The following is a 19,061-nucleotide window of genomic DNA, read 5'->3' on the forward strand; positions in this document are numbered from 1 at the left end:
TTAAACCCACGTAAATTGAAATGAAAAATCTAAATTACTTCATCACTGTTCTTTTTTAATACATATTCAATGATTTTTTGTATATTGATAATCATTTAGATTGTACTGAATTAAATATATTGATGTAGAATACATACATTAAAGTGAAGCATCAGAATGTAACTTTAGTTAAACAGATTTACCTATTGTTGCTTTTCCACCCTAATTACTGCACAATTTGTTATTAATGCCTGCTGTTTGAATAAATATCATCAAAAAATTTAAATTTTGAACACTACGTTTACGTATTTAAGGGGATATAAAAAGAATTTGGATGAACGAATAAACGAAACTACGAAATAAGCTGTAATTAAGAAAAACTTTTTGAGGTTATCTCATTTTTTGCAACATCATTGTGGTTAGCGTAGAGTGTAATAGCAATCATCCTGAAATTTTTAAAAATGAATAGAGCTCCAGAGGATGATAATATGGAATGTCATTAACCGCATGAAAAGAGAAAAGGGACATGACACTTTTCTAAATAAATGTTTTTGTAAATCTCATGTGGTAAATATTTAAATGACCATGACGACATTTTCACAAGCTCATTTATATGAATGAAAGATGCTAAAGCCCTTAAAATATTTCTCAACAATTAACCAGTGCAACCACAATTTCGCATTTATCTTTGAAAATAAAATAAGGAAAACAAAATTTTACTATATTTTTCCATTTGAATTTGATCTAAAAATTTGCAGTATAATGCACATTTACTGTACTAGTTTAAAATTTAATCTTGACATTTTATTATTCTTATATAATCAATTTTTGGTACTGTTCTTTAAATATTAATTAATTGGTATTTATCACAATCACAAAGTTAAATATTTTAGTTGATACATTGAGTCTCAAAACCTATGAATTTATTTCAGTGGTTCTCAAAATTTTTAGGACGAGCCACACTCAATCTTAAACTTTTAATCTTGATGATGATTTTTTAACGCATTTTTGAATTTTTTTCAAAAAGGTAGCTTAATAAGACACTTTATTCGTTCGGTCGGCTGTGATCGAGATCTCAAAAACTAGACATCGTAGAAAGCTCAAGATTGTTTTAATAGTTCAGTTCCATCGAGTTATTGGGTTATCGGTCATTTAAAAGTTTCAAATCAACACATAAATGCTATAATTAACAATTTTTCATTTTCATATACAACAACAACACGTTTTTTCATTGTTTTCCAGTGTTCTTCAATGTTTGTCGATGTTTTTACAGTATTTACTGAACAATGTTTGAATTCTTTTGACCGTTATGAGGTTTGAACTATGAAAATCCGTTAAGGAATGAAGTTCTTAAATTTGTGGAAGTTATATATGGATCTTGTTTTTTAGGCCTGGAAGTGACCTGGATCTTGGATTTTAGTTCTGGAATTGACCTGGATCTTACTGGATCTTGGTTTTTAGATCTGGATCCTCCTGGATCTCGTTTTGAAGTTCTGGAAGTTCTGGAGATCCTACTGGATCTCGTTTCGTGGGCTAGGAAGTGCCCTGAATCCTACTGGATCTTGGTTTTGAGGTCTGGAAGTGATTTATTAATCAATTATTGATCGCTGGGACAAAAATGCGCTCAAGTCCCTCGATTAATAACACGAGAACTTTTGTAATTTTTTTGCAAATATTTCGCTAAAATTTCAAAAATTTTGCATGTTTAGTAAGTCATCAAGATTTTCGCAATACGACTCATTAGTGTGTAGCGGAGTCTAGTTTGGGTAAAACCGATTTTTTAATGAAAGCTAAAATAATTTGTGTATTTTTAACTATACTGAAGAATGATTAAGCTTTTATTTAATTTTCCCTTATATCAGTTAGCTAATGTGACTTTAAAACTGTGAGTTCAGAATAGATTAAATATATATATATATATATATATAAAAAAATAGTATATTATGCAACATTTTTAAAACTAATCATAGTGAGGTAGTAGAAAACAATGTTACTGAAAATATGGATTTATAAACAAAAATGCTTTCAATCATCGGTTTGCGTTAGCGCTAATATATCACGATTATTTTTTCTCATGGCAACATTAACATCATCAGATAAAATTTGTTCAGTATTATTCCCATTTTGATCAGCTTCTGGCTTAAAAAAAGAATCCATCGATTCCATTGATGAATTACTATCTGTTGGCGATAAATCAAGACGTCTCTCTTCATTTTCCATAAGATCACTAACAATCTCATCGACTTTAATCTCCGCACATTTCCAATCGTCTAATAACTCGATAGATTCAGGATGAATGATGGCAAGTTCATGATCAAAATTTTCCATTGCTTGATCAGAATAGTCATCGTCGTTATCCAACATCATGTTAATATCTGATTCATCATATTGAAGCATTTGATTTGCAATCCTCTCACTGTGGCTTTGTACTAAGGAATCGTCACATTCTGTGACATCCACAATTTTGTTAAATCTCATCTGTGAATATGTATTGAAAAAGAATACCAAGTTAAAACAAGTTATGCTTGATTTATATCATTTTTTTATGCTTTACCGTTTTGTCAGTTTCATCAGTATAGTAATATGAATAGAGAGTGTCGTGAGTAGCTGCGACATTTACAACTTGATCTAGAGTGTCAACGTCAGATGAATGAAAACTTGATATCATTAATGATTGTTGTGGTATTGCACTATTACGACGTGATATCATAGATAAACTATTACGTCTTGATAGCATATTGCCTCGAATTTCAAAGTCTGATTCTAGAGCTTCTGATGAATCCACTAGTGATACAATTGATTTTCTGTTTTCAATGTGATTAAAGTGCTTCAGTATCGGATCGTCATCGTACATTGATCTTAATGTTTCATCATTCTCAATATTGTCAGATGATCCAAAGCGTGGAATAAACAGGCGATGGAGATTTTCCATAAAGAATTTCGTAAGTCCCCATATGTTCTTTTGTACTGTGGGCGCTGTTGAAAGTAATCTATAACGAATAAAATTTATATAAATAAATAATTTTTTCAATTTAGCTCAACAAAATTAATTTTTAAAATATATGAGTTTATAATAAAAAAAACACACAAACAAAGGAATATGCGACAAGCAGAATAACACACAATATCTAGAAGTAAATAAAACAATATTTGAATATAGTAGCTTTCAAAGTCCAACACAGATAAACATGTTCAATCGAAAATTGGATTAAAAGGAGATAATTTACCTTTCGTAATCATGAATCAGCTTTGCATATTCCCTTGTATTCTGTCTATGAGTTTTCATAATACAACGCACGCAAAATTTCATTTTACGCCTTTCTACTTTTCCATATTGAAAACTGTACACGTTTCATATTATTTAATGACAGGAAGGTATCAATGGATGTGTCAAAAAGTATAAAAGATATGTTTTAATATGAATGAAAGAAAGAAAAATTGTGCAGGAAGAGAATATATAACAGCAATAAAAAGAAAAACATGAGACATAAGAAAATATTCACAAAATCAACAAACAAACGAATATAAAGATAACAATAGAAAACGGTATTACAGAGTTTTGCAAGACAAAACATAAAGCCAATCTATATTCTTTGTTCTCACTTTCGTGATCACAATCATACATGACACATTTTATGTGAAAGATATACTTACTTAGTAAGTGTTGCATAGACTATATCACAAGGGATTGTAGCTGGCATTCCGATCGTCTTAAGTAAGTACACAGCAGGAGTTTTGAACCATTTGACGAAGCCATTATTAGATTCTTCTATATATTTTGCCATCGCGTCTATAACTTGTTCTGGCAACTTTTTCTCTTTCATTAACTTCTCTCGCGACGTAGTACACATTGTACATTCAGGATCGTAATGTTCAGGCGTTGAATTAGAAAGAACAAATGTAGATTGAATAGCGAGGCATCTCGTGCAACTTATCAAATTATTTCGATGTAAAAAGTGAAGTGCGTCATCAAATCCTTGCTGACACATATTAGATAAAATTTCAGGCTTTGGTGGAAATAAGATTCTCATAAAGCGGTATACATTTTGTTTACTTAGTTCAATGCTCGTGTTTGATAAGTTCAGCTAAAGTTAAGGCATAAAAAAAGCAAATCTAATATTTAAAAAAATTTCTAATAGGTATAAAATGTTAGAAAAGTCTTACATGAAACAATTGCGCAGAGTCATCCCGAGGACAAATGTCTGTTTCTCCTGAAAAAGGACTAACTGTAACTGTGTTCTCATCTAACAAAGGTAGATTATCTGAAAAAGCACCGTCCATGTATCTTACGCCATGGAATTTAGGAGGCAAGATTCCTGAAAATCCTGTTAAAGAAAAAAAATATATTTAATAATTTGCAAAAATTATTTTTTAAGTATCATACCTGGAATGAAACATGCACACAAAAGTGCTTGTAGAAGATCGTCACGGCTGTTAAATTGTGACACAATTATACTTTTTCCATCGTATACACGAGTCAGTGAAATATGTAGTTTTCCATTTACTCTCAAATGAGCATCTTCTGGCATTGCTTTACGCATTCCTTCTAAAATGCATGTTTGAATATCGAATGATGGCGAAAAAGGACCCAGAGAATGTGAACGAGCCTCATTTACAATACGAAAAAAATCAGATGTCATCTCACCTGTAAAAATTAACATTAAAAAATATTTTTTTAGGATTCCTTTATCATTTCCATTAGGGTTTTCAACCACGGGATTAAAATGTACTGAATCTACAATTCTATGGATCTCGGTATAATTCAATCCCGAGAAATAAAAAAAGATGCATTGTAAACCCTCTTTATTATCTGTTTTGATCAATTTTTCTTTAATTTGCGCAGAAATTTTCAAGGTTAAAAAAATCACGTGTTTTTTGATAAAGCATAATGTTTCACACTATAATCAGCTTAGCAAGAAACATTACAATCTCCGATCGCTTATCATTTTCAAAGTAAAGGATGGTTTATGAAAGAATACAGAAATCTTATTAACTCGAAAAAAGTTATTTGCCCTTAAATATTTAGATTCTATAGAATACATATAGATACATATAAATAATACGATTAATCTCCTGAGCTAAAATAATTTACGAAAAAAAAAAAAAAAACATTTTTTCGATGAAGAAAATAATCGTGATTTTTTTCATCATACGTCCATCACTACGTAAAATTTCAGCACGCAGGGCAAAAAACATTGTTTTCAATTAATTTTTTGTACTGTAAAACACTGTAAAAAGGTTGAAGAACCTATTGCAAAACAATGGAACTGAAGTATTAAACTACTGAGTTCACTACGATGTCTAGTTAAAAAGTTTTTAGAGTCAGCCGAACGTACGAACAAATTTAGATGTCGAGTGCTACATGAAAGTCTGCAATCGGAATCATTTATGTCATTAACAGGAGTCAGGCTAGGTGACTTGTTATCACTATTACTTTTCCTGGTTATTATGGATAAAATAATGCGGTCTGTGACGAGTGGCAAGCCTAGAGGGATCGTTTGGTCTTTAAATGATCGTCTTGAATATCTTGATTACGCAGACGACGCGGTTGACACAATACACACATCATGACATGCAGGGAAAGCTCAGAAACTTGGAATTCGAATCCGCTAAAGCGGGCATGGTCATCAACGTAAAAAAGATAAAAGAGATTCGAATCAACGCCAAAAATAACATACCACTGTATATTGGCGATCAGAGCATACAAAATTCTGTAAAGAATCCAGAAAGCAAGAGGTGCATTTTCGAAGATCTCAAATATCTGGCGATCCACCAGCATCAGCAAAGCCTTGAAGATGAAAATCTTGTGTCAAGTACTGCTTTATGGTTGCGAAACCTAGCTCGCAACTACAGAGATACAGCAAAAGCTTCGAGTTTTTGTAAATGGCTGCTACAGGCGGATTCTCAGAATCTGGTGGACTGGGGTTGCAACAGAATGGCCATCGAATCAAGTTTTATTAAGATGATCTGGCCAGGAGGACATCAATCTAGAAGTACAATTGCGTTAATATGGCTGGATAGGTCATACACTTCGAAAACGGAATAGTATTGTAGTTGGGGTTGAGACACAAGCTTGCTATACTGCCTATGGTTGAAATCCACAAGAGAAAAGGCATCCAGATGCTCCAAGAGCAACATTGCGTAGCACGGTAATGAAGGAATGCCAGTTAGATGTCAAAACTGAGAATTTCTACAAGCTTTGTGATACAGCCAGCAACTGAGTCAGATGGAAGGCCTTTTGTAGCAACCTAGGCTCCAAATCGGAGCATAGTTCTAATAAGTAAGTAGGTAAGAACGCACGAACAAAGTTTTAAGCTGCCTTTTTGAAAAAATTTCAAAAATACGTAATACGTACGCAAAACGTAAGAGAATTTTTGAAAAAAGTTTATTCAATTAACCGAGTCCCTATTAAAATAACGAATTTTAAAAATTCGAAACTTCATTTTTACGAAGCTTCATTTTTTCAACCATATCATTTTTTCGAAAAATTCTTCATATAATCTCTTATAATTTTCAAATTTTAAAAAACCGTTAATTTTTTCAAGCATTTTAATTTTCTTAAACATATATTTTACAGCTAAGTTTTCTACTTATATTGAAGAACTATGCTAATTTAATTGTTTTTAATGTGAATAAACAGTTTTATTGTAGAAAACATTAGAAACTTGATGATTTGCATGAAGAATTTTTCGAAAAAATGATACGGTTGAAAAAATGAAGTGTTCGTAAAAATGAAGTTTCGAATTTTTAAAATTCGTTATTTTAATAGGGACTCCAATTAACCATATATATATATATATATATGGTCATACGAAATAGTGACCGTTAAATTTTTGAAAATTATCAACACTATTATGTGTATTTTACACGGAGAACAATGGAAAATTGTGATCTGTATGACCAAATATATAATTATTGATATTAACCTTCCGGTAAACCAACCAATTAGGTTTTTAGTTAAATTGCATCAAAAAATTTATACTGGAGCAGTAGTTAAACGAGATGACGAACGGAAAGATATAAAAAGAACATAAATTAAATTCGTTGTGCCAATTTTTTATGCGAATTTTTCTTTGATGTTTCACGAATGTACAAAGTGTTGACAAGCAGAGCAGAAAATTTTCCTATCATGAGAGATAATAGTTGATATTTCTTTTTAAGGAAAAAATAATATTGACGTTATAAAAATTGATTTCGGAAAAAATGAAGAAGAAAGCACACGAAAGTCAATGTCACTTGTTGCTTATAATCGATGTATAATAATAATTTATAAAATGTTAAACAATTTAAAAATAACCAGAAAACAAAACATAATTTTTTTTATAATATTGTATTAGCTACCAAAATCATGGCATGTAGCATGCAAAAAATTACATGAGATAATTTGCATTTTAAAAAATTAAATAAAAAATGCGATTGCTATAGCATAAAAAATATTCAACAATATCTACGTTTTATGCACGTGATCAAGTGAAATTGGATTAGATGATAAATTTAAAATATTTACTAGAATGTAAGGCGGTTTTTTCAAATAAAAACATCACATCGACAACACAAAATTGTCCGCATATGGATTTAAAAATAAATAAAATTGAATATTAAAGTAGAATCGTGGTATAAAAAGTTGTTTACATAGTAGTTGACTGTATAAGTAAGAAATGTTTATTGAAATTATCGGATGTTTTTAATAATATGAAAACTTAGAATCTTTTCGTTGTTAGTTTACATGAAGTTATACAAAGAAAATTGATAAGAAAAATTGATGAATATGAATGGTCTTATTATCCGTCAAACAATCGAATTTTGTAAATTATAACTTATAATTTGAAAATATCAATACTTAACATATAAAATTATATTAAATTTAAATCAACCCTCTCTTATCACTACTCGACAGAACGAACGACTCATCAAAAAATTGATTGACTTTTTACGAGGTCATAATCACTGTGTTACTATTTGGGATATTTTTAATTTCCTGTCAGGAAGGTTGTTTACTTTTAAAATAACTAAAATATTGACGTATGGAATGTAAATTCAAAATTCTTTGTTAAGATTTTTAAATGCCTAGTGAGATTATTTTTTTTTTAAAAATAAGTTCCTAATTCTATTACCTTTTGAACCACCAAATATTGAATGATCTGAACAGTTCGTTGATTGTTTAATCGTTTTTATCAAATTAATTTCACTTGTATAAATCCTAATTACGTACAGTTATTTTATCAGAGCTTTTGTTTATTTATTTTACTATCGTCGACAAAAATCGAAGTTCATGTTTATTTTTCAATCCATGTAATTTACTATTGTCATGTATGAAGCTGTTTGAATTATTAAAAAAAAAGCGCAACGAACTTGATAAACACACTTGGATGTTCACATGTTTACGTCATAAAATTAAATCTCTGTGGCCTTTGAATTAATACAAATTATTCCAGCGAAAAATTGTAAAACGTGTATTATTTGATAAAGATTGATAAGAGCTTATCAGAAATTGATTTTTCGAACTTATCACTTTGCTGATTTTTCATTGTCATTTAAAGATATATTCTTACCTAAAGGCATATCAAGAAGTAGAGAACAGGCAGCTAAAGATCCAGCAGATGCACCAGATATTTTTTGAAGAAGTAAATGTGGAGCATATTTCCTAAAACATACTGCAACACCGACTGAATAATGTAAATAGATCAGTTTAGTTTTTATTCGTTCACAAAATTATCCAACACTCACCATAATATATTCCTAAAAATCCACATCCAGCAAATGACAAGTTGTATTTTAAAGCTTCCTGCAATTCTTTCGTTGCTTCTTTCATATTTGTTATTATGATTTCAGCACAATATTTTCTCAATTGAACGTATATTTTTACTTTTTTCTCAAAAATCAGCTGATTTTTGACTAAAAAATGTTTAATGTAAAGGCAGAATAATTAATTGAACTGATCACAATGAAATATAAAATAAAACTGAATTATGAAGAGAACTTTTAATTTGTACTTTATATACTGATTAAAAGTATAAAATTTCACATAAAGATGGCAGTTTGTTAGCAAACAAAAAGTAGAATGTATTTAATTTTGCTTTCGTCTCCAAAAAGCGCCATCTATTGTCCAATCATTTAAGGCATTTAAATCTCAAAACTCTTAATTTATTTTCATATCGAAATTCCGGAGCACGAACTCTTCTTGAATTTTGTATGGAGTCGAGTCGACTTCTTATTATTAATATAATTTAGGTCATTCTGTTCTTCTGTCTGTCATTTCACTCTAAGCTTCGTCTCTTTTTTACCTTTTTTATAAACATCAAATTTCCTAGCAAATCTTTTTATTTACAAAAATTTGTGAATCTTTTTGAGATTTGTTTGTTATTATATAAATCTCAATAGTAGCCCGACTAATCATTTAATTAAAATCTTCTATATATATATATATTTGTCCCAGCGATCAGTAATTGATTAATAAGTCACTTTCAGACCTAAAAAACAAGATCCAGTAAGATCCAAATCACTTCCAGACCCACAACACGAGATCCAGTATGATCCAAGTCACTTCCAGATCCACAAAACAAGATCCAGTAAATTCCAAGTCATTATACTAAATTTTTAAGAATTTTATCATTTAACATAATTTAAACCACATAACGGTCAAAAAAAATTCAAATATTGTTCAGTAAACATTGTTAAAACATCGACAAACATTAAAAAAACACTGTAAAACAATAAAAAAACGTGTTGTTGTTTTTGTTGTTGTTGTATATGAAAATGAAAAATTGTTAATTATAACAATTATGCTTTGATTTGAAACTTTTAAATGGGCAGCGCCGCAATAACTTAATGGAACTGATCTTTTAAAACCATTCCGAGATCTCTACGATGTCTAAATAAAAAGTTTTTAGCGTCAGCCGATCGCCCGAACCAATATTTATATATGAGGTCATAAAGACAAACTTCACCCGAAACAAAACTAACACTATCACAATTTTCCATCGTTCTTCGTGTAAAATACACATAATAGTGTTGGTAATTTTCAAAAATTCAACGGTCACTTTTTCGTATGACCACATCTATATTATAAACACCCAATTCCTTTGCTGATACAAGAACGGAAGCCATGTGAAGCCAAAAATTGAGGGGTATCAGGGGGTGTAATGTGAAGATGTGTGAAGCCGTGTGAAGCCAAAAATTGAGGGGTATCAGGGGGGATGGGGGTGTAATGTGAAGTTATGTGAAGCCGTGGGAAGCTATGTGAAGCCGAAAATTGAGGGTTATCAGGAGTAATGTACATTCTGAAGATGGGGCGCCACGGGCGCTCCCGATACTCTAGTATATAAATATTGGCCAGAACAAAGTGATTTATTAAGCTATCTTTTTGAAAATTTTTTTTTTTTTCAAAAATGCGCTAAAAATAGAAAAGAACTCGACCATATCGAGCGACTTCAACGCAGCACTAGCAATAGCTTGATGGAGTTGAAATAATTTTCTTCAAAAATGAGTAGATATAAACTGTAATTAATTAAAGTGTTTTTACCTCGTTTTTCTTATTATATTTTATTTCTCATTGTGTTATTTTTTAGAATACGTATATGATCAACAAAAGTTAAAATATGTTGTAACTGGGAAATTTTTGAATATCTCAAAAATACATGACATATATGGATTCTTTAAAAAGATGTTAAAGCATTAAGAAGCATTTGACAAATAGTAAGGCGTTTTTCAATAGATTAATCAAAGACTAATTTAGTTTATCTTTCTTTTTTTTTGATAAACCTAAATTTATTAGGAAAGAATAAGTTGTACAATAATTAATAATGGAAAAAAATGGAATCGATATACAGATATATTTAGTCGATGAAATTTATCTAGTTACTCAAAAAATCATTCAGTTTAATTTGTTTTAAGATTTTCCTCCCAATAAGAATTTTGTGCATTATCGCCAATCAATTGAAAAATAATTAATTTCGAAGTAAAATGATGAGAATACATAAAACTTGAACGGTGCTTTTATAAAACACTGATTTTTGGCACCATGATCAGAGTAAAATTAACTATATAATTTCTTGATTGTTCAAAAACAAATTTGAATAAAATAATTAATATTTGTATTAATGAGTAATAAAAAATATACATGACCATAAGAATTAATTAAGGTAGATATGGGCTTTCAGTGGGAAATGTAGGCAAATTAAATATTCGTTAAGAATTATGTGAATTATAAACTTATTATATGTACTAAATAATATAATTAAATTTAATTTCGGATCGTTTTTTACTGACAGAAGGAATTCGACTTTATGATGTCTTTCTTTAGTAGGTAAGATAAAAAAAAAACGCGCATATTTAAGGCATTTAGCGATTAAACTGTGTCAATACAAAAAGTACAAAAATTTAGAAAACAAAAAAAAAAAAAACAAAGTAATTTTTATGAAAGCAGAAAATTATCCTTCAAAGGTTTTAGTTTTCCTTCTTATCATCGTTTAAAGCTTCATTTTCCAATGTTCCATTTTGTTGCATCGCAGCCTTTTGTTTTCGTTTCATTTCTAAAAGTTTCTTACGTTGTTCATCACGCTTCTGTGCTGCTTCTGATGATGCTGTGGAAGATTTGTTTACTGCTGCTACTTTTCCTTTATTATTTTGCGTAAGTGGTCTCTTTGTTAGACGTGTTCCTTTTGGTGCACTCAATGGACTTAATGGTTGTGGTTTCTAAATAAAAATGATATTTCAAACTAGTAATGAAGCTTTGTGGAAATATATACATTTTACATTAAATTTAATTTTACGTTGATAACAATTTTTTTGAACGATTTTTTCTACTAAAACAATTTTTTGTATTTCTTGGTAAGATAGAACCATATAAAACCATTTTTTTTATTCAAACTGTTCTCTATATGAAATGCTAGGATTATCAAACATTTTTGATAATTTCGTATCGGATAAATTACAATCCCGAGCTTGTCAAACTTTAAATGTTTAGCATATATGACATAAAATCATAATACTTCATATAGAGAACAGCTTTAAAACTGGTTCTTTCTGAGAAAAGCCGAGTATCGCTTTAATTTTTTATTTAGGATGAAAAAAAATGCAAACTACATTTTCCAGGTGCAACTTGCGTGAAAAACCAATTTCCATGAAACCATTTGAAGGTAGCAGAAATGTTATTTAATTTAAAAAAGTGTTTTGCAATAATCAGCTATAAATTTGTAAATGAATGTTATAAGCCCAAAATCTATACTGGTCGCACGTTACCATTTATCAGATGCAAAAAAACTGAAATATTTGGCTTTAGTTTAAATTGAGCTATCGCGAAAGCTTACTACTTTAGCTTACAGGAAGTGTTTTTTTTTTTCAATTTCACGTTATTAGAATCAATATTCGGATTGGTAATGTTACAATCAGACTTTTAGCTATCTAATGTATAAGATGATTCCACAAGCGGGATGGTATGAATATGAAAATTTCCACTTATTTGTTTTATTACCTTCCACCCACTTGCTCGACATATTTGTAAATCTTCAAATGCAGCATCAATATTATCAACTTGTAGCATCATCATATCCCAAAATCCTTGTAAATCACCAGAAAGAGTTTGGGGACCATCCATATTAGGCGTGAGATTCTCATAACAAAGACCTAAAATTGAGACGGAAAAAAGTCAGTAAAACAACACATGTTAATAAAAAAAATTACAAAAGTCCTCGTGTTATTGTTCGAGGGACTTAAGCGCATTTTTGTCCCAGCGATCAGTAATTGATTAATAAGTCACTTCCAGACCTCAAAAACCAAGATCCAGGTCACTTTCATATCTTAAAAACAAGATCCATATAAAACTTCCACAAATTTAAGAACTTAATCATTTAACGGATTTTCATAATTCAAAACTCATAACGGTAAAAAAAAATTCAAATATTGTTCAGTAAACATTGTTAAAAAAACATTGTTAAAACATCGACAAACATTGAAAAAACACTGTTAAACAATTAAAAAACGTCTTGTTTTTGTTGTTGTTGTATATGAAAATGAAAAATTGTTAATTATACTATTTATGCATTGATTTGAAACTTCTAAATGACCGATAACCCAATAACTCGATGGAACTGAACTATTAAAACAATCTTGAGCTTTCTACGATGTCTAGATTTCGAGATCTCTCGTTCCAGCCGAACGAACGAACAAAGTGCATTATTAAGCTACCTTTTTGAAAAAAATTTCAAAAATGCGCTAAAAATTATACCTTCAAATTGTTTAAATTTCTTCGTTGCTAATAGACGTGATTTTCCAATGGCTGATAGAATTATACCAACAACTTCTTCTGATGGAACTGTAGATGGCTAAAGGATGGATGAAGATATTATGATTATATTTCTAATAACAACTGAATATTCATGAAAAAAAAAAACTCACATCAGATTGTAAATCCTTCAATTCACTTTCCACTTCATCAGCAATCTTTAATATTCTAGTCTTTTCAGCATTCAGCAATTTCAGAAAATAGTGGCCGTCTCTAATTTCAGATTCTGATGGTGATTTTACACAATTTCCTATTTCCATCATCTTTTCATTAAAAATATTGTTATTGCTTATATCTACATTATTATTTTCTGACTTTTCTTTACTTGGCAATATGTTTTTATTATTAGTTTCACTCTCCATCACAATTTCTTTATTATTTGACTCTAAATTTTGATTTTCTATTTTTTCCAAATTAGTGTTATCTATGTGAGTTTCAATTTTACTCGTGTTATTGCCTGTAAAGAGAATAATTTAAAGTATAAATTTTTAATCCTTATTTAAAATAAAATATGTTCTCACTACGAAACGATTAATTTTAGCACATTTAGGTACTTTCATAAATTTTCTACAGTTAAAAATCTGAAATAATTGAACTTTCAAATCTCAAATATCCGTTACCCTGAATTTACGTTATAAGCCAGTGGCTTGTCGGAAGAAAAAAGTTTTCAAAATCGTAAAAAAAGTTTTCAAAATCGTAAAAAAAGTCTTAATAACGAGTAATGGCTTAGTAAAAAATGTAAACAAATGAATAAAAAACGAAAATTTTCATGGAAATCTTAAAAATTATTAATTTCTTCTAGTCCTTACAGATTGTTTATAATCGAATATGTCATTTGAAATCGGAAAATTTATTTTATCTAGTTTGATTAATGACTTTTTGGTAGTGGCTTATTAACGGATGCAAAATTTTTCTTGAGTCAAATTTCTTTACAAAGCCAGTGGCTTAGTAACGGGTAGTGGCTTATAACGTAAATTCAGGGTATGCAATTGAACCGGTTCGGAGTATGTTATTCAAAAAGTTTTTGGCTGTTTTTGATAAAATTTGTTAAATTTGAATTTTTGACGTTTTTGAATTAACCCTTACCTGTGCTTCGTGTCTTTTTGGGGGAATTTAAAAAATTCAACTGACGACAAAACTCTGGTCGCAAATGCTTCATTACTGGAAGAGAGTTCATGCATAGCTCTTCATCGTTTTCCTTCTCATCGATTTCTTTTCCTGATGATCCATTCACTTTGTGACTGTTTCCATTCAAATTAATTATTTCTGAAGTTTTAACAGTTGTCGTTGTGGATGTGAGAATTTTTGTAGTACCGTATAGCTTTTCAACACGTTGTTGAATAAAACTTTTACGATTTGAAATATTTCCATTGACTGCATTGTCAGTTGTATCTTTACCATCGCTTAAATTAAGTGATGCAAATCTTTTTGTAATACTAGCTAAAGGGGATTGCTTAACAAAAGTTACAGGTTGTGGAACTGATAATAAATTATCATTTGATCTTGGTTGACGTGACATTGTTATAATTGGTCTTATTGGAGATACTTCGCGGGATTTATTGATCTCTTTTCTTTCAACAGAATCGTAGTTTGTGTAGTTGGAGTATCCGTTCACACAGCAAGCCAAATTCAGGTAACTCGGTTTCTTATTTGCATGTGAAACTACTGTCGGAGATTGTAACTCAATAGTTTTAGTGCTTAAAAATTTTTCGGTGTTTCCATTAATGTAGGTATCGTTTGTATCGGTTCGAGAAACAATTGTGCTAATTTTTCCCGAATTAATGTCAAAATATGCAGTAGTTGTAGCAGTACGTTGATTTGCTGGTTGATTTAATATCAGTTTTGGTGTAAGAGGTTGTGTCGTTTGAATCTTTTTTACTCGTTCTGAAATACCGGCCGTAAAATTTTCACGTGTTGCTGAAGGTGAAATGAAATTTATACTTTCTGATGTGTCTTTAATTCATTGTTTGCATTATTATTTGATTTGCAAATATATAAAAGAAGGAAAATATTTAATTAGTTAAACATTAAAATATTATTTTCGATGTATATACTTCCGAACGAAAAAAGATAAAAAGACGTTTTTAAAATACATACATAATTGATATAGTGGAATGTCAACAACTTCCACCTTTATTAATTCAATATATTTATTAGTCATATAAGGAATAGGTTTAGGTGTATATACAAAACGAAAATTGCATTTTTAAAAGTGATTTTTTGCCCCAAAAAAATATGTAAATATGTTTTCATAAATTCAAAGAATTCAATTATTTTCAATTTGTTGATGCATGTAAATTTCACTTTAATTTTTTACTGTTTCCATGACCTTCAAACTACCACATATATCGTGTATTTTTATTAAAATTAAATCACAAGAGCAACTCATTAAGTAATATATGAAAAATGTTACGTGGGTCTTGTGTATCATGTCAACTTATTTTGGAACTTTAGAGCACTTTTAAGATTCCGTCCTTGCGCAATATTATTCATCGAAATATGGCATGAAGTTTTTTAAACTAGAAATTTAATTTCTAGTTAAAGAGCGTAGATATCTTTATTTGATCATATTAATAGAATAAATTCAATATTTTTAAAAGCAGGAATTGGTAAATATTTATTTTAAAAAATTAATATATATTAATTATGTTTTACTAAATTTTATTATTGCAACCATCAATATTCTACAAGTTGTTAATAAGTTTAGGATATTTTTATTTTTGTGCAGCCAGTGTGCAGTTAAATATTTCACATATGCTTGCTTATGAATGTACAAAAAGCATTGATTGTAAAGAATTAAATTAATGTGAGGCTCAGATTAATTTTCTGTTTAATAAAAATTTCTTTTTATCAAAAATTTACCATTCAAATTAAAAGAAAAAAGCAGCATTATACTCGCAATGCATTAAAAAAAAAAAAAAACAAACTTGTCATTTACCTGAAAAGTCTGTAGAATCAGCGTCTAATGAGCATGAACCGATTGAATCGATACTGCGATCCATCTTTTAATCGTTTTTTTATTCACTTTATTCCTTGTGTTTTCGCAATTGTTGCAAGCAAATATTCTTGATTCATAAATAAACGAATTATGTTGAAATGTAAAGGTGATAGCAAAATGTCTTTCTATGTATTTTTAAAATAAATTCTGATTTAATAATACAAAAAAACTAACAAGAACTTTGGGTTGCTCTCCTTCGTTTCTGGCGTGATTTATTTTTCTTTACTTTATACAAAAAAATCTGCTTACTTATTCGTTTAAGTCGTTTATTAAAAATTTCGCCAGTTTTTATTACATTATTCCTTTTTTTGAGCGAAATATGGTATGCGATGAGAAACGTTTATATAAATTACTAGATTTTTAATTCGTTTTAGTATGTTCCAGAACTTTTAGAAGATTTCTAATATGAAGAATTTTAAAAAAAAATTTCGTGTCTGCAAAGATAATGAAATAGAAACCAATTAATCCTAAACTAATCGATAAACGTTGTGAATTAAACAAAAAAAGCTTTAATTAACGAAAACTAAGGGCTAATTTTATTAAATTATTTAATGATTTTGATTTGAATTTGACAGAATATTTTTTTGTTTCCTTTTTCTTATAACGTAAGAATTGTAGAAAATTTTGTACGAAAATTTTTAAAATGATTAAAACCCAAATTTTTGACTCTTATGAATAAGGATGAGAATTTTTCCTTCGTTTTATTTTAGGTATTTGTTAGTTTGATATGCATTGAGTATGATTTTTGCTTAAAAGTCAAAATGTAAAATAAAATGTTTAAAGTAACAACATAGTTATAATAGTCTAAAGTAAAGATGAAAATCATTATTTCACTTAAGCATGAAAATCAGTGGCATGAAAACTTCGATCACTTATCACGCTTGATTAAAAATCTAAAGCAGGGAACGTGAATAAACGTGAGCGTAAGTATATGTCTGACCTTGTTACTATAATATTTTCGCTTCATAAAACAAAATTCTATTTGAATTTTCTTTTTTTATCTTAAGATGCACAAGGAAAATAATCATTGAAATATGTGATGTTTATAAATACATATAATTTAAAAATTATGACACGTGAAACGAAAAACATTATTAAGATGATTAGCAAAATAACTATGTAAATTATATTTAGAAGAAGTTTAGGAAAAGTAGGCGACATGAATGATAGTAAGCTTCTCAATTGTCAATAAAAAACGGTAATATTTTACAAACAAAAATATCTGCAGATGAATATGATGCATTCTTTTCTTTTTTTGTAAAACCTAATTTGTTTCTTTTAATGATCACTTAAATGCATTACATAGCGAAATGAGAAAAAGAAATTTGGTTCGTAGCGGTGTTATAGCATCATTTGCAATCATAACATTACTTTAGCATAGTATAATAAACGTTTTTTTTTTCTCTCTTTTAAAAAAGAAGCATTATTAAATAAAACGAAAAATAAAAGCTTTTAATTGTGATCTTTTATTTCTCTTTTCTTTTAAGAAACCTATATGATACATCATTTTCCTAAGCAAAGAGTTTTTGCAACAATTTGAAATTTATTTTGAGTTTAATTATAATACCTATAAACTTGGTTTTCAATTTAAAAAAATAATTAAATTAAAAATATTATAAAGTTTAGTATAACACATAGGTATAGGTAATAAGTATTATAAAAATGTATACATTGAATGAGCTTTTGATTTAAGAAGGAGGGAATTAAATTCTAATTTTAATTTCATTGGATATGTTAAGTAAAAAAGTCATCAGACATTCTTCAGTTAGATTCAGATGCGATAGAAGTTATTCTAATTTACGCTATGACTATTTCATAAGGAAAATACGAATGAAAAAATTAAACATGCATACACATATTCCAAAATAAGATATTCTATTCTTAGATTGTTGCTGCAATTGAAATAATGTTCTCTCAACTTTTTAAGTTTAAAGAGTCGTACATTATTTTTAAGGTTTTCTATTTTACTTTCTTTGACATTGTTTTGAGAAAAAAAAATACAATCAAATTTCATTTGAAGTACAGAAAAAGATGCCGCAACACATTTTCAGCAGAAAAAGAACTTATTTATTACTGTTTTTTTTGGAAATGATGTATTAATGACGAAAACATATTTCACAATAGCAGTATAAGTTTATTATTTTAAATTATTCACGCAATAATATTTGTTCCTTCCTTTTTTGCATTCCATCATAGCACATACATAAATGATAATGATGAATTACACATTTAAAAAAAAATCCAAATAAAGATGGATACGCAGTATTAATAAAATTATAATTTGCACTTTCATGGAAACTTTTACTGACATTTACATATATGCTGGTACGCTTGTATCTTTATAGTTAAGCCACATAAAAAGTTTTTAACTCGTGCTTGAATATTTCTTTTTTCAAAAAAAAAAAATATTATAATGATATTATTAACTGTTTTGTTTAATCAATAACAAACTTTTGATTTTTTTTTTAATTTTTTTTATAAATTGCACGTAAACGGTATCTTATTGATAATACACAAGTAACAGGAATGATTTCAATTTATTAATGATAAATGCAGAAAAAAATGTAAATAATAAGACGAACAAAATTTTTACGGTCAATTTTTATTTCCTTGTGACTCATTTACCTTTTTCTTAAATTTCACAAATGTATTAAATTTCAATAAATTTACACAATATACTTTAGATAACTTAGGTTTAAGAGCACATTACTATCAATTCATTGTTAATTCTTTGTTTATTTCATGTAAAATTAAATAATATCGAATTAATATTAAAATAATCGCCAAGTGATCTACTATAGC

At 28.8% G+C, this 19,061-nt stretch overlaps 2 protein-coding genes across 4 annotated transcripts; both read right to left on the bottom strand.

Annotated features, from left to right (window-relative positions):
• Window positions 1–719: 719 nt before the first annotated feature.
• On the bottom strand, window positions 720–8,925 carry LOC139100583 (1-acylglycerol-3-phosphate O-acyltransferase Pnpla3-like). The gene is made up of 7 exons (XM_070653233.1): window positions 8,707–8,925; window positions 8,532–8,645; window positions 4,364–4,624; window positions 4,144–4,304; window positions 3,634–4,064; window positions 2,534–2,969; window positions 720–2,457 (listed from the first exon to the last, which is right to left on the bottom strand). The coding sequence occupies exons 1-7, from the start codon at window positions 8,789–8,791 to the stop codon at window positions 2,005–2,007; spliced, it is 1,941 nt and encodes a 646-aa protein (XP_070509334.1). The 5' UTR covers window positions 8,792–8,925; the 3' UTR covers window positions 720–2,004.
• A 2,130-nt stretch (window positions 8,926–11,055) lies between these two features.
• On the bottom strand, window positions 11,056–19,056 carry LOC139100522 (disks large-associated protein 1-like). 3 transcript variants are annotated; one of them, XM_070653135.1, is made up of 8 exons: window positions 18,885–19,055; window positions 16,509–16,693; window positions 16,200–16,326; window positions 14,348–15,214; window positions 13,375–13,718; window positions 13,205–13,301; window positions 12,452–12,603; window positions 11,056–11,673 (listed from the first exon to the last, which is right to left on the bottom strand). In XM_070653135.1, the coding sequence occupies exons 3-8, from the start codon at window positions 16,261–16,263 to the stop codon at window positions 11,425–11,427; spliced, it is 1,773 nt and encodes a 590-aa protein (XP_070509236.1). In that variant the 5' UTR covers window positions 16,264–16,326; window positions 16,509–16,693; window positions 18,885–19,055; the 3' UTR covers window positions 11,056–11,424. The 3 variants fall into 3 exon arrangements, with proteins under 3 accessions (XP_070509236.1, XP_070509237.1, XP_070509235.1); XM_070653136.1 differs by having other exon boundaries at window positions 14,348–15,178; window positions 16,200–16,693; window positions 18,885–19,056; XM_070653134.1 differs by lacking the exon at window positions 18,885–19,055 and having other exon boundaries at window positions 16,200–16,384.
• Between the last annotated feature and the right edge of the window lie 5 nt (window positions 19,057–19,061).

This window comes from Chironomus tepperi, unplaced genomic scaffold, assembly GCF_022539635.2.
Source record: "Chironomus tepperi strain 1889 unplaced genomic scaffold, CSIRO-AGI_Ctep_v1 contig_67, whole genome shotgun sequence".
Taxonomy (NCBI): domain Eukaryota; kingdom Metazoa; phylum Arthropoda; class Insecta; order Diptera; family Chironomidae; genus Chironomus; species Chironomus tepperi.